This window comes from Mustela nigripes, chromosome 8 (assembly GCF_022355385.1).
Source record: "Mustela nigripes isolate SB6536 chromosome 8, MUSNIG.SB6536, whole genome shotgun sequence".
NCBI classification, from domain to species: Eukaryota; Metazoa; Chordata; class Mammalia; order Carnivora; family Mustelidae; genus Mustela; species Mustela nigripes.
Window position 1 is genome coordinate 35,805,815 of NC_081564.1, and position 24,092 is coordinate 35,829,906.

At 42.2% G+C, this 24,092-nt stretch overlaps 1 protein-coding gene across 1 annotated transcript in view; it reads left to right on the top strand.

Annotated features, from left to right (window-relative positions):
- Window positions 1-24,092, top strand: part of LAMA1 (laminin subunit alpha 1) — a 157,936-nt gene that overhangs the window by 116,931 nt on the left and 16,913 nt on the right. The window contains exons 37-51 of the mRNA XM_059409226.1: window positions 1,205-1,415; window positions 1,643-1,756; window positions 1,859-2,022; window positions 3,907-4,042; window positions 4,760-4,853; window positions 6,132-6,248; window positions 8,176-8,358; window positions 9,008-9,162; window positions 10,703-10,846; window positions 11,844-11,977; window positions 13,006-13,156; window positions 13,898-14,022; window positions 19,349-19,499; window positions 20,124-20,266; window positions 21,351-21,494. Of these exons, the coding sequence (XP_059265209.1) occupies window positions 1,205-1,415; window positions 1,643-1,756; window positions 1,859-2,022; window positions 3,907-4,042; window positions 4,760-4,853; window positions 6,132-6,248; window positions 8,176-8,358; window positions 9,008-9,162; window positions 10,703-10,846; window positions 11,844-11,977; window positions 13,006-13,156; window positions 13,898-14,022; window positions 19,349-19,499; window positions 20,124-20,266; window positions 21,351-21,494 (2,166 nt within the window). The remainder of the gene's footprint in view (window positions 1-1,204; window positions 1,416-1,642; window positions 1,757-1,858; window positions 2,023-3,906; window positions 4,043-4,759; window positions 4,854-6,131; window positions 6,249-8,175; window positions 8,359-9,007; window positions 9,163-10,702; window positions 10,847-11,843; window positions 11,978-13,005; window positions 13,157-13,897; window positions 14,023-19,348; window positions 19,500-20,123; window positions 20,267-21,350; window positions 21,495-24,092) is intronic.

The following is a 24,092-nucleotide window of genomic DNA, read 5'->3' on the forward strand; positions in this document are numbered from 1 at the left end:
GAGAACGGCCTGACTTCACAACAGAGCTCTTTCTCCTAGAACCTGCTTCCAACTCACGGGACTTGAGGGCCACAGAGGAATGTAATTTGAGAAACACTCGTTTAATTTTATTCATTGGACAAATTTTGTAGGAAGAAATGAAGAGTGCTGCTGAGGTTTTTTGTTTTTAATCTTTGTCAAGTCGTTGATGACTATCATTGCCTGTGATCACAGGTTAGGTGGTAAAGCCATTCATCGAAATGTCTTAGATTCTTTGTTTAATGGTATGAAGGGATCCATGGTCAGACATCAGAAATATATTGGTTTACTTATGTTTCCCATATACTTTTCGTTCTTGTTGCCTGTATCCTAATTATCATGAGAAATCATGGGAAATTGTAAGAGTGTTCAAAGTTCTGGTGATGTTCCAATGATGTCAGAGTTTAAGTAGGTACCTGTGGAAAATGTTTTCTGTTGTGTCTTAGGACAGCAATAGGTTGTCTGTGGAAGCTGAGGGTGACTTACAAGGCATTTTCCATGAAATTTTTCTGAGTTCTCCCAATAAATTGAAGCAGGAAGTTAATCGGATATATTCAACCCCTGCGAAGGTTTATAGTGTGAAAATTGTATTATTCTGTGTAACTTTAAATTCAAAACTGATTTAAACAAGTGGTATGATAGCATATTTACGAAAGAATAGGAAAACATGTCGTTTGATTTCCTAAAGCTTGCTCTTTCCAGTGGTACAAGTTAGATCTTTCTGGCATTTGGATTTTCAGTTCTTATAATATCTGTTTTTTAACTAGCTGTAGGAAAACCTTTATATCTTCTAGATAGATTTATAACTTCATAACAAATGAAACAAATCACTGGATAGCCTCTTTTCAATTTCTTGCTGTACCAAAAAGCAAGATGGCTGCTGTTACCACCCACAGACCGTGGCCCAGTTTTCCTGGATGGAACTGGAGAGAAGATTTCTTTGAATTCCTCTACGAAAATATGTTAGGAAGTTCATGACTAAAGATCGCCTGTTAAGGATAAAGTGCAAGTACGCTATGTCTATAGCTGTCTTAGAAAAATTACTTCCTCTTTTAAGAGGTGAGAATGTACCCCTTTCGACGGCAAGACGACACAAGGGATGGAAATGCAGAGTCTTTCGCTGTGCATTCATGAGAGGAGAGTCGTTGTTCATTTACTTACTACCTACACCGTCTATATCTAACAGGGCTGCTGAAGATGTGTTATCACAAATTCAGAAGAATTACCAGAAGCCACAGAAAGAGCTGGAGGTCTTCAAAGCAGCAGCGAGCAGCCTCCTTTCAAAATACACCAGTGAGCTGCAGACAGCAGGAGACCTGACAAGGGAGGCAGAGGCGAGGACCCGGGAAACCAACCGCCTGTTGCGCCTTGTCCGTGCCAACCTGCACGAGTTCCACGTGAGTCTCCAGAAGGATGGGCTCTTTCCTTCTCTCTCAGGACTGGGAGCCCAACTCTCCTATGTCGTTAATTCCATTTTTAGCTTCTTTAGAAACGAGCCCCATCTACTAGCTCCCGCACATAATGTCAAGCACTAACGTTCAGATGCTGGCTTGCTTTTTGAAGCATACTCGAAGGTGAGTTTTGTTTTTTTGTTTTGTTTTTGTTTTTGTTTTTTTGGCCCCAGGAAAAGAAGCAGCGTGTTGAAGAACAGAACTTGACCTCAACACTAATTGCCAGAGGGAGACGATTGCTAGAGGCTGTCACCGCTCGTGCTGAGGCGGCTCAGAAGGCGCTGGCAGTAAGTCTGACTCGGAACCTCTTCCTGCACCTTGTTCCCATGCACACGGGTACATGGGTCCACAGAGGCACCTGTGCTCACAATGTGAATTTCTCCACGTAGCAGTTAGAACGTCACCGGGATGAGCTGCTTCTGTGGACTGCCAAAATCAGGAGCCACGTGGATGATCTGGTCATGCAGATGTCCAGAAGAAAAGCACTGGACCTCGTCTACAGAGCAGAGGACCATGCAGCTGAGCTCCAGAGACGAGCACGTGCTCTGGACAGGTGAGAGCCGACTTCGCAAGAGTCCCAGGGCGGGTGATCCTGCAGAGCAAGGCTACTTTGCTCACAGTGTTGAGTCACTCTTTTTTGGTCTACAACCGACGACTCCTATTTTATGCACGTGGCAAGGAGGATTTCCTCCCATGTCTGATAAGGGGGTCATCCTTCCACATACGATGGGAAAATGCACAGTGAATTGTTAGGAGTCAAACAAATATTATGTCATGATATTATCAACCATGAAGGCCTTGTTAAGGAATGACTCAGTGCTCATGGCATTGTTAGGTTGGACAGAACGAAAACATTGATTTTTTTTTTTTTTTTTTTAACAAATCTTGTCCTTCTGCAGCTTGTGATTTGGCTGGCTTTATGGATGGTTGGAAGGTGTGGTTGCCCACACTGGAAGACACCATCCCCTTTATTTTCTGCTACCTGAAGGCCTACTGTTGTCGTACAGTTATCTTAACATATGTTTTTAGCATTCGTTAAATATGTCCTCAACTTGTGACAAAGCATTTCTAAATGAGAAGCATGACTTGAGGACAGTGGTTCTCAAACTTGTCTGCACTTTGGAATCCCCTGGAGGAATTTCAAAAACACCGATGTTTTTGTCCTCTTGTCCTCCTCCCACTCAAAGATCATGACTCGGGCTTTGTCACGTTTTTAAAGATTCCCATGTTATCTAATGTACAGCCAATGAAGGAACTAGTGTTCCGTTCTTACCAGACATTTACACAATATTATGAGTTAATTGGTTAATTTATTTCTTTTAAGTTTGTTACAATTATAGCTAGAAAAAGTCTGGACTCACTGGGAATGTGTGTGCTGCTGTATGTTGGGTGTGTTTTGTGGGAGGGGGGAAAAGAAATATCTTTCCAATTTGAGGGATGCTGCCATAGAAGATTAGCTCACACAAGGAAAGCAATTAAAAATGATATAAGATAGAACGTTGCATAAATTATGTGTTGCATGAAGCATTACCGCCTACACATGCCATAGGAATCCATAATAGAAAATGGAATTAGATACCCTACTCCTATCTTTTCATCAGCTTTCATTATTTCCCAAAAGAGAAAAAAAATATTCTGCCTACATACATAGCTAGGACAAAACCCATATTGCCTAGTACAGTTAGTAAGAGCAATGTGGTATGCTACACGAAGTTAAGTAACATCATTATCTTTTATTTATAAATCACCAGATTGTGCCAATCAAGCAGTAACTGCTGGTGTCTGGTTTGGGAATCCCTCAACTTGATAACCTTGGGGAGAAAATGAAGTGAGTTACTCAGCAGGCAAAGATGTGTCAATTGTCAGATTTCATTTTCAAGATAGAGTGAGCTGGATGAAATTGCGCCATTACCAGTTGGCAAGTTCATAAGTGATTTGCCCACTTGTAAGAGGGAAGTTCAGATGATTGAAATATTATCTGATCCTCCTCCAAATCCTCTTGTGAATTTCATCCAATTGGTATCTATCTTTTGAGGAACAAGATTCAGCATCCTTATATATGCTTAGGGAAACTTTTCGGAAATTAGCATGTGTGCAGCAGGAGAGATGACAGCCAAGGCAGACACACAGCGGGAGCCCAGACAGATGTGGGGGGCTGCACAGAAATGCAGGAATGTTGAGGGCAGCTGGTGGAAACTTGTGGACAGTTAGAACCATGGGAAACAAGCGATAGTCCATTCTGCGGGTGTTAATTAGTGCTTCCGAGTGTTCCAGTGATGACGTAGCTACTTTTGAAGATTACCTTGGAATTAGAGGGGAGTCCCTGTGTTGTTATTCCTTGAACTTTTCTAAGGGTAGGAAACCCGGAAGCTTTCAGGAATAGTGGGCAAGTTTCCTTTAGTTTGTGCTAATGTCTGTAACTATACTGCTTACACAGTGGTCTTGGCAATGTGAGACACGTGTCCCTGAATGCCACCAGCGCAACACACGTCCATTCCAACATTAGGAGCCTGGTTGAAGAATCAGAGAAATTGGCAAAAGATGCTCTTGAGATGGTGACTACGACGAGCCTGGTGAGAGCTGCCCTGGGGGCCACAGTGTATGACTTTCTTTTCTAGACACTGTGGAAGATTGTTCCAGAAGGTGCTGAGCAAAGACTCAGTGGCTTAAATTCATGCTTGTCACCATTCTTGTCTGGTGAGAGCTGTTTGACTCTGTCATCATGTGATAAAAGTTTTAATTTCTTAGGGTCATATATTTTTTTAAAGACTTATTTATTAGCATGAGCTGGGTGAGGGGCAGAAGGAGAGGGGAGAGCCCCGATGCAGGGCTTGACCTGGGATCATGACATGAGCTGAAGTCAGCTTCTGAACCGACTCAGCCACCCCAACACCCCTTAAGGTCCTAAATACGTTTTACGAAGACTAGCGAATGGTGATCTGGAAATGAGAAAAATCTTACAATTTATTATAACAAAAGGATAATACTTCTTGATATCTACTTGAGACATCTTCTCTCTGGAGAAATCTTCACTTAATGGCTAGGTTTTGTCTTTATATATTTAAAAATGATTTGTGTTCTTTCTCCTCAGCCATGAATTAGGACAATTTAAATTGTCCCTACCCATTACCTTGTGGACTCCCATGTTTGGAACTAGACTAGAGGCTATTCTGAAAGAGTTGCTCTCCCCATCTTCAGTGGGAGTCCACCTGCCTCTCTCCCTTCCCCCACACTGGACACTGGGCCCCCTCCCCACACCATTACCATGTTTAAGGTGTCCTGTTTTCCAGTTCCCAGAATCCCTTGTTTCTAAGGCAGAAGTGGCTCTCCAGCTCAGCTCCAGATTTCTAAAAGAAGGCAAAAGCCTGAGCAGAAAGCATCAAGGTAAGTTTCTAGCTCAGACTGTATTGATATGCAGAGTGAGTAAGCCTCTGAGCATACCACTGGAATGTTCTCCTTTCCTGGAGGCATTTGAACATGAACTCTTCTTTGCCACAGTGACATTCCAAGTTCCTGTCATAGATATATCACATAATTTAAATTTAAATTTTATATTTTATAAATGCCAATGCAGTGAGATCTTCCTGAAGGGTTCAGTAAACAGTGATTTCACACCTGTATGGGCTGTCCAGTGAACACAACACAAAATGGCAGCAGGAATCCGTGGTGTGAGAAAAACATACATCTTTACTGTAATATATTCTAACAAAAAATGTCAAGTCCTTATAGGAGTAGACAGTGGACTAAAACAAAGCTCACACCCCTCTAAGAACACTTCCATGCCCAATAAGGGATCCTCCCATAACTGTCTGAAGCCAAGGGCCCGGGTGTGGGCATAGGATTTATTTTTCTGTGAGTGACACAATTTAAATTTTATGTCGTCATCTCATGGAATGGAAAGTCCCTCACACTTGACCGTAAAGCAGATGAAACACAAACTCTAGCATCCATATTCACAGGCTGGGGCTTCAGCTTACATGGCAAAAAGGTATATCAGAGGCCACCAACCAGTGAACTTCCTGGCCATTAAAACCTTAGGCAGAATCATCGTGTTCATCAGGTATTTTATCCATAATTCATTTTCTAGCCATGTATCCAGCATTGAGATGTGATTGTGTGTTATACAGAAATATTCAAAGTAAAAGCTTTGATCCAGCAGCTTTGATCAGACTTGAAGGAGGCTGAGTTGAACACCTGTCCTGTGGTGAGAGGGTTGGGGGAGAGGAGGGGCCCCAGCCGGGGAAGCAGGGGGATACCAGGCGAAGATACCTGGGCAGGACAACCTTGGGGGGTTTATAACCCAGAGAAGAGATGTGGACAAGATTGTTGTGAACAGGAAGTTAGCGAATGATTAAGACTGAGGGATTTAAACATGAGTTTTTGCCTGAGCTCTAATTAAATTGGACATGCAATTTGAGAAGAAATACTTGACAGAAGGGTAACAAGCAAAATAGAAAAAATGATCAAGGAAGTCCAAAACAAACACTCGTACTTTCTATAATGAGTGGTGCTAAGTCTTGCTGGAAAAATTTCAATTTTGGAGGAGGGTGTCTGTAGAAAGTTGTTGATTCTGTAGATGGGTCAAAGTGATGAAGGTAACCATTGCCTAAGCAACTTTTGAGTAGGCTACCCTAAGAAAACACTTTTCCCCCCTTTAAATAGGTATTGTGTTGGAACTGAATGAATTGAAAAATACAGTAAACAGAGTTCAAGAGAATGCTGATACAATTACTAGGAGGACCAATGAATCACTCTTAACACTCAGAGCAATTCCTGAAGGTAAGTGGAAAGGGGAATCTTGATTTAATTAATGTTTGCTCCTTGTAAAGCCATTACACAGCAGAAGGAAGTCCTACTGCCAGTCTGATTAACAGCCTTGCTCCAAATTGAGACCGAGATAAGAGTTTTTACTAGCAAAGGAGTATGATTTGGAAGTGCAGATAACTATTTTTTAAATAGCTCCAGAACACCTGCATTGCAATGCTAAAATCATACTCTGAAAATCAAAAATCCTTGGGAGACTTGATCACTCCCGCCCCCCTATGAACTGCTTTCTTTTAAAATGACTCGACGCATCCCTTTAATGAAAGGGTCATTTGAAGAAGTCAGCAAGAAGCTGAATGTTCCCACTTTAAGGGATAATGCTAGATGCATTATAAATGGGGGCAATTAACTCTTGCTGGTGATCTTCCTTCTTGAGGCAATAAAGCATTCTAAAATAAGCTCAGAAATCACTTTAATATTGATGGGTTGGAAATGTACTATTCATTACCGTCTGAAATAGGAAAACTGTTTAAAAGTATAATACAAATGAGTCCAGCTGCAAAGCAGTCCCTCAACCTTCCCTTCTTTTCATAATAAGCCTTATTTTTTTTAAAGATTTTATTTATTTATTTGACAGACAGAGATCACAAGTAGGCAGAGAGGCAGGCAGAGAGAGAGAGATAGGAGGAAGCAGGCTCTCCGCTGAGCAGAGAGCCCGATGTGGGGCTCGATCCCAGGACCCTGGGATCATGACCTGAGCCGAAGGCAGAGGCTTTAACCCACTGAGCCACCCAGGTGCCCCCATAATAAGCCTTATAAGACACCCTAACAACTCCAGAGTTCTCTCTGTGGTTTCAGCGGTAAACATGGAAACTACTGTCAGGGAGTCTGGGCTTGGGGCACTTTGCACTGACTTCTAACCTTAAATCATGGGAACACGTTCTAACGAAGTTTCGTTTCATTTCATTTTCTTTTCTTTTCTTTCCTTTTTCCTTTCTTTCTTTCTCGCTCCATCCCTCTCTCTTTCTTTCTTTTAGGACACATGATGTCTGTTGGTTAAATACTTAAAAGTACCTTTTCAGGGGCACCTTGGTGGCTCAGTTGGTTAAGCATCCAACTCTTGATTTCAGCTCAGGTCATGATCTCAGGGTTGTGAGATCGAGCGCCATATCAGGCTCTGTTCTAAGCACGGAGCCTGCTTAATATTCTCTTTACCCCTGCCCCGCCCCAACCTCCCCTTTTAAAAAAAACCTTTTTTATTTGGAAGTAATTTCAGACTTGCAGAAAAATTGCTGCAAGAGTAAAAAGGAGCCTGTAGACTCTTTATCCAGCTCCTTTTAATGTTGGTTTTTGTCCTGTTTGAGACTGGATACTTTAAACGTGAATACTGGTGCCTTTAAAAAAATCATCACCCAGATTTTCTAAAACAACTGAATTCCACTTTATCCATTGTGACTGGTTAGTCTTTGTTCTGCTGTTCCATCTAGTAGCCAGCTGACGTTGTGGGTAAATGCCACTCCCTCCAGCCTAGGACATGCCCGCCTTACCTACAAATTTAAATTCCCCCAAATTCTTATCTACACATGGACTGATTTCAAGAAGGTAATTCATGACTAGGAGAAGGGAGACCAAATAAAGAAGTTTAGCTTATTAACATCTACGATGCTGAGAACACAATTGGTAGGTGATCTCACTGTGTATTGAAAGGTCAATAGAGAACATTGTTACCAAAACTATTTCATTTGTCCCTAAGAGTGTGTGGTAAGGCATAGGGCATTCAGTCTTAGTACTGCCATTAATGAATGAGAAGCCCTATTTTCTGTTCAGCAGCCTGTAAGAAATACTATACATGTTTCCGTGAAAAGTCATATTTACAGTGGTTTATAGTTTTCCCCATTATATGGGGGAAAGAGGAGTGCATGCTTCCATTTAAATTTGTCAGGTATCCAAGGCAAGGGAACCAAAGTCAAAGAGCTGGCCGCATCTGCAAATCAGAGCGCAGCAAGCACCCTAAAGGACGTCGTGGGATTGAGCCAGAAGCTGCTAAACACATCCACCGACCTGTCCAGGGTTGACGCCACCTTACGAGAAACCAACAGACTTCTACAGGACTCCTCAATGACCAGTATGTCCTGGTTTCCCTTCCCAGCGGGGAAGTCCATGTTGTGAGATTTTCAACTGGCTCAGTGTACCATAGGGTCTTTGTGACAGACAGCATCCCTAAGGAATAAAAATGCACTGATGTCTAGATTTGCATTTATAAGGTGAGAGAAGAGCCTTGGGGAGGGCCTGCTGCTGGCGCATTTTTCATGTACAGTTGACCCTTGAACAACATAGGTTTCAACCGCTGTTGAAAAATTTTTTCACTGTACAGATTTTGTTTTCTATGAATACAGAAAATGTAGTTTCTTTGAGTTTCTTAATAACATTTTCTTGACTCTAGCTTACCTCATTGTGAGAATACCGTGTATGATGCATGTAACCTACAAACCGTGTTAATTGACTGTTTACATGGTTGATGGGGCTTCCAGCCAACGGTAGGCTATTCCTAGTGAAGTGTTGGGGGCATCAGAAGTTACACACAGCTTTGCAACTGCATGGGGTTGAGAGGCCTCCACCCCACCCCTGAGTCACCTGAGGGTCAACTGTATTTACCAAAATCTCAATGATCTGATCATTAGGATGTTCTATTTTATTCAGTACATTGGGAATAATAAATTCACCTCTCTCGTTTCCTCCCTGCCGCCATCTTTCTCGCCACCGCTACTGGGTAGCTCTGCTAGCTGGAAGAAGACTGAAAGACGCCGAGACCCAAGCCAGCCTTTTATTTGATCGCTTGAAGCCTTTGAAGATATTAGAAGAGAACCTGAGCAGAAACCTATCAGAAATCAAACTGCTCATCAGCCAGGCCCGGAAGCAAGCAGCTTCTGTGAGTGTGGGTTCCTGGGGCTCTCAGGAGCTCGGGCCTCCCGCAGCGGGGGCTCTCGGTAACCTCCGGTCTCAGGGGACTCCTGTAGAGGGGACTGTCACACTGACTTCTACTGATTCTGCTCTTACCATCCACATTTCTCCCAGCCTTGTCTACAGTACATTTAAGACTTTGTGTTAGGTATATTTACACTCATATATATATAAACATATACATATATATATGTGTGTATATATATATATGTATATAAATATATATATGTGAGATATATATATGTATGGCAACTTATGACTTTCATTTATGGTGTTTATGCTTGGTCTCAAAAATACCATCTCTCCTGCCCTGGATAGTATATTTAAGTGGACTTAAGTAGTCTCATTTTCTTTGGTTTTTTTTTTGTTTTGTTTTGTTTTTTTTTTGCTTCATTCAACCTGGTTCCAAATGATAGCAAAGAGATCTCACGTCTTTGTGGAGATTTATAACCATAGCCTCAATCGTCGGTCCACAGCTGTTCTCAGCTGCTGTAGAGCTCATGGTCTAAGTGTCTACCTATAAGCTGCCTTGGTCGAGTCTGGCTCCGTGGCCATCATTTCACGAACGTGGCAATGCAAATGTTCCTCAGAGCGTGGCTGCACCCTGAGCCTCATCGCCCAGGAGTCCGGCTGCAGAGCCTCCACACACAGGTGCTCACAAATCCAGGGCACTGAGTGCATCGAACACTTGAGAACTGGAAAGAAAGTGCGTTACGGCCATCCGTAGCTCCAGGCCTTGGCTGTGCTCTAAACAGGAGGCATTTCAGGGAAATTTCTTCAAGAGACTAAGCCGTTAACACGCTACAGGGGATTTATAGAGGGCGGATGTGACCTCTGGTCTCATGTTCATCCACCTGAACCCTGCTAGCTAAGAAAAAGCCGTTCTGGAGTCTTCTACTCCCCCCTCCCTCGAGTGACCTCAATATTGGAAAATGGCCGTAGGTTGACATGAGCTCTGGTTTCTGTTTGTTTCAGTGGAAGTCACCAATGAAACGTAAGCCTGACGGATGCTTCTGAATGCTCTGATTAGTACAAATGTATAATCTTTAAAGCTAATATAGGAAATATATGCAGATACTTAGAGAAAAGTGTAATAAGTACAGGGGTTGCTCTATAAATATTTGCTGGATATATAAATAGATTATCCCTTCACATATTTGACAGATGATCATCAAACGTCCTCCCTGGGTCGGGGTAAAGATTCCAGGGTGATCTGGATAAGCTCCTTGTCTCAAGGAATTAAGTCTCACATGAGTGAGCCCATTTCCTATGTAAAATAGTCTTAAAACTTCAAGACTGACTTTTCCATATTTAAGTTATTCACCAAACAAAATAATTTTCCTTACTACCTGATCTCTCACATTATGAAACACAAAGCCTTATGCATCCTCAAGAGAGGAAACTTGCAGACCAGTGAAAATTGGTTCTGGAACAGCACGTTTCATCTCCTGGCCTATGGCCAGTGTTTGTCACTGAGTGATTAGGACACTTCCTCTTCCCTTTCACAGATCAAAGTTGCCGTGTCTGCGGACCGAGATTGCATCCGGGCCTACCAGCCTCCGATTTCTTCTACCAACTATAACACCTTAACACTCAATGTTAAGACAAGTGAACCCGATAACCTTCTCTTCTACCTGGGGAGCAGCACCAGTGTGAGTATGGACTGTAGAAAGCCCCAATGTATCTCTTCCGAGTGTATGTAGTTTCTGAATTGGCGGGGTGGGGGTGAGGGAGGTGATGAAAGAAAAAACAAAACAAAAAAACAGAGCCTTGGCGAAATCTCGAATCCTCCTAAGGGAACTAAACTTTTGCTAACCTAGTAGCATTAGATTAAAAACACACAGAGTCCCAAGCTGCATGCCTGTGAGGAGGGCCCTATGATGTTGAGGAGAGTGTCTTCCCTAGCTGCAGGGTGGCATTTCTTAATGGCTTCTGTAGCCTCTTCAGCCACCAAGCACAGCCTTGGGGGTGGAAACTGGATCTTGGCGGTTGTCATCAGGGGTGGGGGTGTGCACTCTAAGGGGCGTATCAGAACCGTCCAGCTTCACCCAGGCTCCTCCACCCAACGAGATTTCGGTGGTTCCCAGAGGGGCAAGTCCCCTGTGGAAGACCGACTTGATACCTTTGGCGGCCAGGGGGAATGGGTCAGAACCCTTGTGGGTCTGAGAGCAGAAAATATTAACGAGCACAAGTTCTGAAACATCTTTGTGGGAGCGGAGGTGCAGAACAGATGCAAGTCTGCCTTACGGGGTATCATGACTCCTGTCTTACTACGTATTTCATGTTCACTCACTGCCTTCTCAGACTGGGCAGACCAGTCCAGTGCCTTTCCTCCTGTTCTCTGTAAGTTACTGGTGATCCCCAGTGAGTGTTTCTGAGGAACTTTCTGGAAGGGACTGTGCAGGGCCATGCAGGGCAAGGTTGGGAGGGGCACTAGTATCCAACAATGGCGTAACCATCTCCAAGACTCTGAGTCCTGCTCCAGCTCCAGGGAGGGGAACATTTAAAGACAAAAGGCGGGTTTTTGAGGTTTTTGTTGTTGTTTTTAAGAATAGAGGAAATGCTCTAGGAGCTCATTCTTTAACACGTTTTGGTAGTCATGCAAACATCCGGCATGTAAACTCATCCCAGCTCATGTCTGCACCCCAGTCTGATTTCTTGGCAGTGGAGATGCGGCGGGGGAAGGTGGCCTTTCTCTGGGATCTGGGCTCCGGGTCCACGCGGTTGGAATTTCCAGACTTCCCAATTGACGACAACAAATGGCACAGTATCTATGTAACCAGGTAGTAGAGAAAGTTCTCTCCAAGTGTCTCTTTTTTTGAAACTGTATCTTATAAGTTTGTAACATGGTTGTCACATCATATAGTCTTTGAAACTTAGGGGAATTTAGATTATAGTTAAAGGATAGTTGGTTTAGATTAACTATAGAAATAAGGGCTTCCCCCCCCCCTTATTATAGAAGAAATAAACTTTGTTACCAAAATCAATGATCAAAAGAAGAAAAATGTTATACGTTTGTTACGTATGTTAGGTCTTGGGTGCCTGGGTGGCTCAGTGGTTGAGCCGCTGCCTTCAGCTCAGGTCATGATCTCAGGGTCCTGGGATCGAGTCCCGCATCGGGCTCTCTGCTCAGCAGGGAGCCTGCTTCCCTCTCTCTCTCTCTCTGCCTGCCTCTCTGTCTACTGTGATCTCTCTCTGTCAAATAAATAAATAAAATCTTAAAAAAAAAAAAAAAGAATGTTAGGTCTCAAGCTGGCCAACAAGTAAACTGAGTTCTCCCCCACAGAGAGGAGTGAGAGGCAACATGGTAGAAATCCCACATGGGGGGTGTGGTGTGTATGTAGAAGAAGAAAGAAAGCAGGGATCCAAGTGGAAGTGTGGTTTCTTAAAATTCAGACACAAAGCAAAATTCTTCCTTGCAAAGTCTCTCTTAAGGTGTGTCTTTTTTACTTTTCTGTAATCTTATGGTTTATTGTTGCTGGGCATTCTTGACTTTTGCTTTGTTATTTGTGGAAAAGGAGTAATACTGAAGGCAGTAGCCTGTTTCAAATAATTAACTGATCATCTGTAACTGGTTTAATCAAGAAGGTAACACAATGCAATTTATGATTTAGAAGACCTTCTCCACAAGTTTTTGCCAGTAAACTGGGGATGGGGTGGACAGGACTGGAAGACGGAGACCAGTGGGGGGACCCGCTGCAGGGAATGTGGCGAGAAGAGCCTGGAGACTGCCTAGAAACAGATGTGTACTTAACGCGGACAGATGTGGGATTCTCAAAGTGTTCTTTCTGTAATTCTTTGTGACCCATAGATTTGGAAACATCGGTTCATTGAGTGTAAAAGAAATGAGCGCAGCTCAGAAGCCACCAACAAAAACAAGTAAATCCCCTGGAACCGCCAATGTTCTCGATATAAACAACTCAACGCTCATGTTTGTTGGAGGGCTTGGAGGACAGATCAAGGTAACACTCAAGACATTCATCTGAACAGGACTGATGGGCTGCTTTTCCCTAAAACTAGTATGCTTAAACTATTGAACAGATCCAAGGCAGATAAACATTTCTCATTTCTGTGATTTTGCATAATGACAGCACATTTTCAGAGTTGGGCTGGTTTTATAAAGCAGAGGGTCCTGCCGAGCATAAATGGAAAGGAAGCCAATGGTCCATTTTGCGATTTGAGTTTCTTTTCCAGGACTGAAACAGGGAATTCAGCATTCTATATTCATTTCTGGAATTTCTTTTATTGCTCTTCTAACCCTAGTGGTAGAATAAGGCTAATTAGTGTTTAACACCAGAGCCAGTGGTATATATTTTATTATACCCCCTCTCCCCTTACTGGATGAAGTTGAGTCACTTGGATTTGGTTCTGTGTTCTGAGAGTAAGGGGGTCAGTTCCAGCCAGGCCCTCACTACTGACCAACATGCTCTGAGCTTCTGTTTCCTCACCTACATGTAAAAGGGGCTTCTCTCCAGGGCCCCTGGTAACCGAGGTGATCTTTGCGATCCTGTCTGGTTATCGCTTTCTACAATTACACTTAATAATTGGGAGGAAACCAGTGATCGCAATGGGGCCATTTTTCTGGATGTTGTTTTCTCAAAATTTGGATGTTAGATTTGAGTTCCCAGGAAGGAGTTCTGTGCACATAGAGAACGTATTCCTTTCCTCATTCATGTGGATTGTGTTTTGTTTGTTTATATTAGAAGTCTCCCGCTGTGAAGGTTACTCATTTTAAAGGCTGCATGGGAGAGGCCTTCCTGAACGGACAGTCCATCGGCCTGTGGAACTATATTGAACGGGAGGGCAAGTGCCATGGCTGCTTTGGAAGGTAATGGGCCCCGCAATTTAATATACAGTCATTCATGTCCCATAGCTGCTTAGGGAATTCCCATGCCCATCACGGTGGCCCAGAGTCTGTCATGTCAGTAGTCTTACCCCAAAGGATAGGGCATAGGTCATTTACTAATGGAAGCCTGGGCATCATTTTTAACCTTTAAGAAGTAGTTTTCACTGGGTCTCGTATGCTTTCATCGTGGATCATATCCTTGAGAAGCACCAGATATCTTCTCAAAGCACCTTCTGTCCCCCAGAGCCATGGGATCATCTTTGATAAATCACTGTACATCTTCAGTTTGAAAATACTTGAGAATTTGGTTTCTGCCACCAGGTTTTATAGCTACATACTTTCTCATTCTTAAATTCTGGAATTCTAGAAATTAAATGCCTTTGGCATTGGAGAACAACTCCCTGACATCGTTTGGCAGATATTGCTATAGGAGCAGGCATTTAATAACAATCTCACCGAGCTCAACAGCCCCTGTTTTTGTTTCTAAAAAGATAACTGCAACCCCAGAAGTATACAAATCTCGTTTCCTCAAGCTTTCGTAATTAAGACAATAGATTGCTTCTGCCATTAGAGAAATGTAACATCTGATATAATTCTGTCATCTAATGGGCTGCTCTGTCCAGATAGATATCTGTAATTAACAAGGAGCCGTGACAAGATCAGTTGGAAGCAACTCCCATTACATTTAGAAACTCGTGGGCGAGTTTTCATTTTGTTACTGTCAGAGCTGTTTTCTCTTAGAGCTCGTAGCTTGGGAGTTTGTGGTTTGAGCCTTTTATTTGTTTCCTTCCGTTGACTTCACTTGCTTTCAAAGTCATGACCAAAAGTTTGGTTTTAGGAGCCTTATGACTGAAAAAAATATTAGCTTTGGAGTTTGAGTGTCTCAGGCTCCCTCTCCTACCAAATCTCTCTCAGTGACTTTGTAATAAGTCACCTCACCTCATGGAGACTTGGTTTCTTCTTTCCAGAATAGGAAAATGAAAATCTTGTTGTCCTACCTCCCAGCACTGGTGATGAACCCTTAACCATGATGTACATGAAAATCCTCCATAAACTCGAGACCCCTGGCCCGAGTGTTCCACTCTGACCTTCCTGCAGTCACAGTCCATTGCTTTTTAGGTAGATGCCTCAGGATTATTTTCTTGACAATAAGCATGTGAAACCCAAGGTTTTGTAATTGGCAAATAAGATTAAAAAATGATACTGCCTCATGAGATAATGACACCAGCTCTAGAACTCTGGGAGCCGAGAACTCCCCATCACTTTTTCCTCATGCTATTTTTCTGATAGGGAAGTTTCCCGAGCAATTTAGTGATTCTAACTTGAGAACGGTTCTGACCCTTGGGCTCTGGGTCACAGATTGACCCCTGATCATTAATCTTACTTGTAGAGAGGAAAGTCTTAAGAGCGCTCAAAAATTTCTAATACAGAAAATGCCCCCTACTTTAGCTGTTGCAGTATTCCCAAGTTCACCCATCACTTTCAGGGTTATGTTTAAACCCCTGGCCTTAATACTCATTAAGGAGGGCACAGATTGCGTGGAGCACTGGGTGTTATATGCAAACAATGAATCATGGAACACGACATCAGAAACTAATGATGTACTGTATGGTGACTAATGTAACACAATAATAATACCGCTGGCCTTGAACTGCAGTAATGAGGGAATTTAATGACTACTAGCTCTTCTCCTCATTTGCTGGAATGAGGAAGTCCATTTTCTATGTGGCCATTGGTTTCTTCTCTAAAGAAAACCCTCCCACCACATGTCCACCCACCCTGGACCCCCAGGGAAAGATGAAGTTTGCTACAGACCAAGAGGAGGGATTAGCAGGTGCTCCCACTGCCCCCCCCGCCCCCACCGGCCTCCATCCTATTCCTGGAACTGGCTTTTTTGGTAGAAGGTTGACCACCCACATGAACTTCAGGATCAGATTGACTCATTAGCTCAAACAGAGGTTTTCTGGGTACGGAGCAAATCAGCAGGCTATCCTTACACTGACTACCATATTGACTACCTAAAGTATCCTTATATTGACTACCTTATATTGACTACCTAAAGTATGTTTTTTAAAAGAATACTAGTTTAATAGGATATTAATAAATACTTTTTTCTAAGTGGGGATATAAGGTGTGTCCTGACTATAAATTGTTGGGAAGCACTGAGTGAAACAGTTAAGTACACTGTCTTATGGTGAGGCCATCGGAGCCTCTGATATGCTTACACACACTAATCATGTCCTCGGGAGCGGCTGGAGTTGCAGCAGTCCCAAACTCACCTGATCCCCAACTGTTTAAAAAGCGTTTCAGAGTTGCCTTCATTCCATAGAACATGCAGGGGCAGGTGCAGAGACAGACACAAGGGGGCGCTTTCTGTCCGTCTTTTTATTTATTTATTTGTTTATTTATTTATTCATTTATTTATTTTTAAATTTTTAAAGATTGTATTTATTTATTTGTCAGAGAGATGAGCACAGGAAGACAGAGTGGCAGGCAGAGGCAGAGGGAGAGGCAGGCTCCCCGCCGAGCAAGGAGCCCGATGCGGGACTCCATCCCAGGATGCTGGGATCTTGACCTGAGTTGAAGGCAGTCGCTTAACCTACTGAACCACCCAGGTGTCCTTGTCCGTCTTTTTAAATTGAGCTGTCTTCATTTTAGGCAACCTCCCCTACTTATTAGATGAAGACTGGCTTAGAGTTAACCAACTAATTCTAGGAAATGAATCAATGTTAGCAGACCGGTGATTAGAATTCATTGCTTTTGACCTTCTTGTTTAAGTAATCTGCCATTATTAAATCATTAGTGTGGTCCTCTGATGTCCTTTAGATTTAAAAATTAATTTTCTCAGAACGAGCGTTTACCTTTGACTTCTATTACCAAGGAAACGAATTGATTTTTTTTTTTTGCTTTTTTTCCTCTTTGAATATATTTGCCTTTTTTATATGTTTTTGGCATATGTTTATAATTATGATCTCTTAAATTCTTAAAGGACATTATACAGTAAGCCACTGATTCTAACAGTTTTCATCTAAATATGGAAAAACCTTTTTATTTAATTACCAGGTCTTTATTCTTGTATTAGTGATGAGTGGATGTTGTGACAGGCTGTGTTGGGACCTTTGGGACAGGCCAGTCTCCCGTGTTCCAGGCCCCTGCTAGCTGCTGGCGATGTCAGCATTAGTCATTAGAGTTGATCTTCTCCAACGTCTCCTGGTCTCTAGGAAAGACACCTGTGGAAGCACAGAGGAAGTGCTCTGCTGCTGTGGCAAGTGGAGGCACAGGTGAAGTGGCATCAGAGGCCCGGGGCCCAGGTGTCCCCGCCACTCACTGTCATACAGCTGCCCTGAGTACTGATGGGTAATAGAGCAGGGGTGACCCTCTATCATGGGAGCTTGCATCAGAGGACTAGTGATTCTTAAAGGCTCGTTGAGCTGAGAGCTGGGGAGGTAAGGTTGTTTTGGCAACCACCCAGCTTTCATTTGTCCCAGAGTCCCTTGCCTGTGCAGGGCCCCAGAGCTGCCTTCCTGTGGTCTACCTGGGAACAGGCACCTGGGCTGACTGGTGATACTTGTGGGTCTCATGGTTATAGAACAGAAGCCTCAGACACAAGGGGACAAGCCCCAGAAAAGTGTCATTGGCCGGGGAGGGGGAGCAAGAACTTTCTCAGGAAATGCACGAACATGGTTTCATTTGAGTGCATCCCTCATTGTGGCTAACTCATGTGACCAGGCCCTGCTGATGGAGAGAAACCAGAAACAGAGAGCTCCCCTCCTCAAGAACAGGGAACTCATTAGCTCTGGAGAGAGAGAAGGCGTGCATAGCAGGACTAGAGAGATTTCTGGACTTTTGTTTGAAAAATGGCTTCACCATTTTCTTGGGTGTGCCCTTGGACAAAGTACTTAATCTTGGAGGCTCTGCTTTTAATAGGCAAAATGACATCCCTTTGAGGTCCTTTGAACATAGCAAAATAATCAGAGCTAACTGGAGTGAACATTTAAGTGCCAAGCACTGTTTAAAGGACTTTACATGTATTAAATCATATATGGCCCTTCCTGAGAGCATCGATTGTCTTATTTTACAGATGAAGGTAATGACACACAGAGACGTTAGGTAACTCTTCTGAGTTCACACAGCTAGTAAAGAGGGAGACAGGGATTTGAACCCCAGCAGTCTGGTTCTAGAGTCTGTGTCGTTAGCCACATGAAACTGTGACCAGCCAAGAAACAGCAATGGAACATACCTGCAGGAATTCACAGGTTTCAGAATGAAATAATAGAGAATTAAACCATACCTTCTTCATGCAGAGTGCATTTCCTTTAAGTTATACTTCTAAGAAAGGTCAAGGGACAGAAATCTTTCAAAAAAGCAGACCACAGGAAGCTGTCAGCTTGAAGCCTCAGGTTTCATAAAGCACTGATATTTTTCTTTTGTTAATGGAAACAGTGTCACCGTTTGGTTACGTGTCCTGTGTAGAGATGTGGCTCTGAGTTTGGGTATTACACCTTCAGCTGGGGAAAGTGCAAATTCATATCCCCCCCCCCAAAAAAAAAACCCCACATCTGAAGCTCAGAAATGTATTTTTTAAATGCATTGTGATATGTTCCAGATAAACTTACTTTGTATTTGAAGAGTGAATAAAGTCAGCCTTTTGAGGTATGGGGATGACCAGAAAACACACAGACCTGAGAAGTACCAAGGTCTATTTTAAATAACTTTGTTGTAAGCATACCTGACATATTTCTGAGATGGTGCTATTGTCAATGATGGTTTGTTTGTTTGTTTCCTTTTTTTTTTTTTTTTTTTGGTAAAGTGGTCCTTCTGCTACATTGGTGCATACTTGTTTTCCATCACTATCCTAGTTTAACTGATGCATTGCTTAAAACCAGCAGATAAATTATAAAATGTTAATATAAAAGCCAGCCGATAAAGGATAAAATGTTAATATAAAAATTACTCTGAAAGCTTTGGAATTAAGAAAGGATAGTGACAGTAAAGAAAGTCAGAACAAATGAAAATCTACCTGATAAAGAGAAATATTTATAGCAGTTATCCATCCTTTGAAGACCTTTCTTCTTTCTTCTTCCAGTGAACACGGCCTATGTTAACTTTCTTTTCTGTAGAAAGCAACTGGACTTTGTCTTGCATAATCTAGCAACATATTTTAAGATAGGTCTTACAGTGACTTATCAAATTATGGAAATAACAGCTCTACCACAATGTTTGTGAGGGGAAGCCCTCAGTAAAGGTATCCTTTCTTTTTAACTGCCTTCCTGAGAATAGATTGTGTTTCCTCTGCTCTGTCTTGCAGCCTACAGAATGAAGACTCCTCCTTCCATTTTGATGGGAGTGGGTATTCGGTTGTGGAGAGAACGCTCCGGACGACGGGGACTCAGATAATTATGCTTTTTAGTACCTTTTCACCCAACGGGCTGCTTCTCTACCTCGCTTCAAATGGCACTGTAAGTATATTCAGTCAAATTGTTGTGAGGATATTTATGTTTAATGACTTCTTTGTGAGCACATACAAATATAAGACGTACATATGTCATACTAGTTCCTCATTTTAAATATTTTTATGTTATAAATTCACTGAAGAACCATTGCAAAATACAGGAGAGCACCATGTAGAAAAGAGCCATCCTACCATTTGATCAATGCTATTTGTTATTAAATTTTGACTTTTCTCTATCTTGTTCATTGCTCATTCTGATCACTGTGGCCTTCATTGAATTCCATCTATGGGAACTTAATGTTGTTTTTATTCTATTGTGGGGTTGATTTCTCTCAATCTTCTAGTTTTTTTTTAGGACTGGCCCATTTATGAATCTAAATGAAAATGATACAAAGATTCCACTTCTCTTACTGTAGATTTTGGCAACAATGTGTTTCTCTCCTTTATACCTGTGTAGTACTCTAGAAAGTCTTCCCAGATACTTCAGTTTCCTAACAGAGACTTCTGATGGTTGGGCCAGATCCAGATTTCTGAGTTTGGCTTTGGAAGGTTTTACTCTCCTGCAACAGGAAGGAAAAGGGAATCTGTGAGAACGATGTAGCCCTGGGTAATTTCTTTCTCTTCTTCACAGAAAGACTTTTTATCCATCGAGCTGGTGCATGGCAGAGTCAGAGTAACAGTAGACCTGGGCTCAGGGCCTCTTGCCCTTACTACAGACAGACGCTATAACAATGGAACCTGGTACAAAATCGCCTTCCAGAGAAACCGAAAGCAAGTTAAGTGCACAGAAGGGCAATGAGATGGTACAGGCCACCCTTGTAGGAATAAAAATCCTTCCAAAATCAGGAACGCCTGAGTAGTTCAGTAGATTTAATGTCTGACTCTTAATTTTGGCTCAGGTCACGGTCTTAGGGTTGTGAGATCGAGCCCCGCATAGGGCTCTCCACTGGGCATGGAGCCTGTTTGGGATTTTCTCTCTCTCTTCCCCTCCTCTCTTGTCACTAGAAACTTGAAGGAAGGAAAGAAGGAAGGAAGGAATCCTTCCAAAATCAGCAATTTTTTAAAATTTATTTTTTATTTATTTTCATCATAATAGTATTCCATTATTTTTTCACCACACCCAGGGCTCCATGCAATCTGTGCCCCAACCTCCCACCCCCCCGCTGCCACTTCAAACCCCTCAGATTGTTTTTCAGAGTCTATAGTCTCTCATGGTTCACCTCCCCTTCCAATTTCCAACTCCCTTCTCCTCTCTAACTCCCCATGTCCTCCATCTTATTTGTTATGCTCCACAAATAAGTGAAACCATATGATAATTGACTCTCTCTGCTTGACTTATTTCACTCAGCATAATCTTTTCCAGTCCCGTCCATGTTGTTACAAAAGTTGGGTATTCATCCTTTCTAATGGAGACATAATACTCCATAGTGTATATGAACCACATCTTCCTTATCAGCAATTTTTATTTACTTTAGCTTCTTGGGTATTCTTGAATGATCTTCTAATAGAAAGCCATTGTTTTCTTTGAAATACTAAATGCCAGGATTCACATATTGCTGGGGAGAATATTATACTTCTTTTTTTTTTTTTTTTATGGCTTCCAAGAGCATTACCTAACAGTAAGTAGTGAATTGGAATCAAAGATCAAATCCATTCTCTTCCTGACACACACGCACTGCTGTCCTTCAGCAATATGTATTCTGGATTCATTGACTTCTGTACCGAGGATTTTCACATGTCCTTTAATAGTCCAGAACACTCCCCGGTCAAATGTGCAGAATGCGAAAGAATTTATAAATGAACTTCATTTTTACCTTAATGTTAGACAATGGTTTTCATTTTCCTGGTTCTTCTTTTTAGGAATCCTAGCAGTTATCGATGCGTATGACACCAGTTATAGAGAAACCAAGCAAGGCGAAACTCCAGGAGCATCTTCGGATCTCAATCGTCTAGATAAAGATCCAATTTATGTGGGTGGATTACCTAGGTCAAGAATTGTAAGGTATTTCACGTGTCATAATCATTTCTGTAACTGCCAAATGTGTTAGCTTCCTCGGGCTACTAACTTCCTTGGGCACCACAAGCCAGGGGACAGACAACAGAAGTACGCTCTCTCACAGCCCTGGAGGCTACAGGTCCAAAATCAGGGTGTCAGCAAAGTTGCTTCCTTCTGAGGGCTGTGGGAAAGACTCTGTTCCTTGCCTCTCTCCTAGCTTCTGGCAACTTCAGGCATTCTTTGTGGACAACGTTCTTGTGCCTTATTACATTGTCCTCCCTCTGTGTGTGTCTGTGTCCAGATTTCCCCTTTTTATAAGGACACTGGTCATATTAGACACCTTAATGTCCTCATCTTAATGTGATCTCATCTGTAACAACCCTATTTCCAAATCGGGTCACAGTCCCAGGTCCTGGGGTTTAGGACTTCATCACCTTTTGTAGGGGACAAATTTTAACCCATAATACCTGCTTTGATTCAAACCACTATGTGTCGTATTACTAGGATGTAAAGAAACCCTTCTACAGTAAAATTAATGATTTTTTTGTTTGTGGCCTTTAAAACATCTAGAAATCTTTACCAATTGTTACTAATATTCTACAATATTTAGAGACCCATTTTCCATCACAGGTTGTTTTCCTGTGATTTTAGTTGAGATTTTAGTTCAGATTTCCTGAGATTTTAGTTGACTCTTTTTCCAGACCAAAAAAAAAAAAAAATGCTCTCTGCAGACTCATCTGGACTTCCCTTTTGTGTGATGAGAAAGAATAATATATGTGAAAGTTGAAAGGCCAAGCATCAGGAAGTTAGAGAAAAGATGGTAGAGAAGACAATGAAATAATTTTGTACAACTAATCCATGTTTAGCTTTGTGACTTGACTTTAATAATTGACATAAGCTCTCTGTGGGTCATTGTCCTCAGTGTTATAATTTTGGATTGGACAATTAAGCCCTGAGTTTCACATCATAAAAAAACAAAACAAACAAACAAAAAACTCTATAGGAATGGCCAGCAGTCAAGGCAAGATGGATTCCAGGGAGTGAGATTATCAAATGTCCCAACTGAGTCATCCAGCCCAGTGGTCTTCAGATAAGTTAGTAGCACTATTCAATCTTCAGCCGAGTTCTTATAGGGAATCCTAATAAGCCACATAGACATGCACCCACTCTGGATGCTGTAAGTTAAGCAGCCCAGATCTACTCCTCACCTTTTCTCTTTGCCAGAAATTTCTGGAAGTTCCAAGAAACACCATTTACCACCACAGTCACCATGCCCCTATCCCATCTTGGAAATGAATTAAACTTCAGGGCAGTGGTCACTTGCCCCAGGTCTTACCACTGCCAGGATGGAGCCAGGACTGGAAACCTGTCTCCTAATCCCAGATTCTAGATGTTTCCTCACATAGTAACAACAGGGGTGGATAGTCCTGTAGCAACAAGCTGTGTTGCCCCTCATCTGTACTGGACCTAATTGGACACCATGTAGACAGTGGAGAAAAGGTCCCATTTTCTAAGAAGATATCCCAAATCACAGACTTTTATGCTAGAAGGAACTTGGGTATCTATCAAGGCTTAGCTTCTTCATTTATAAAGAAGAAATGGAGTTCCAGAACGGTCAAAATTCATGCAAAATCAAGCAGTTGCCTACTGGTCTACAGCTCATTGCTCAACACAGAAGAGAGAAAAATGAAATGGGACTCTAACTGGAAACCATGTGACTTCAGAGTTCTCCTGTGACTAGCTGATGCTTCAGAGTATAACTCAGTCATCTCCATGTTCTGGAAATGAGAGCTTGGTTACATGAGAACCTTGCCCCAGCCAGTAGTGTGGCAACTTGTTAAGAAAAATAACATACTGATTTGGAGTCAAAGGAACAGGATTTGGATAATCTTAGACATTACCAAATGCAGTTATTTCCTTCAGGACAAAGTTCATGACTATGTAGTTGGGCAATGGTCAATGACTTCTGTAACCATGGGATCCTAGGGAGTAGTTCTGTCCACACCTGCTTCAATGGGAGGCTTATATCCATCTTCTACCCTACATGAAACTTGGGTTTCAGTCTACATGCTACTATTTCCTTATAACTGTGTACTGTCTTTTGTAACTGGCCTATGTTTTAATGAGTATATTTAAATTGCAGTGACTATAATATCTTCTCTTAAAATAGTAAACATTTTATTTAGATAGCCATTTAGTCTAATTCATTAAATTCAGCCCCTTTCCTTGGTCCTAAGAAGAGCATTCATGTGACTTGAAGTCTTCACCATCAATATCCCTCTTAGAGGAGGACCTAGACGTTTCTGCAGAATGACTTATAGAAGCAAATCGTTTTTACTTGTAGACCCATTTTTATTCCTTTTTTCAAAAGTGGAGTTATAAACCAGTTAGAATGGCCAAAATTAGCAAGACAGGAGACAACATGTGTTGGAGAAGATGTGGAGAAAGGGGAACCCTCTTACACTGTTGGTGGGAATGCAAGTTGGTGCAGCCACTTTGGAGAACAGTGTGGAGATTCCTCAAGAAATTAAAAATAGAGCTTCCCTATGACCCTGCAATTGCACTACTGGGTATTTACCCCAAAGATACAGATGGAGTGAAAAG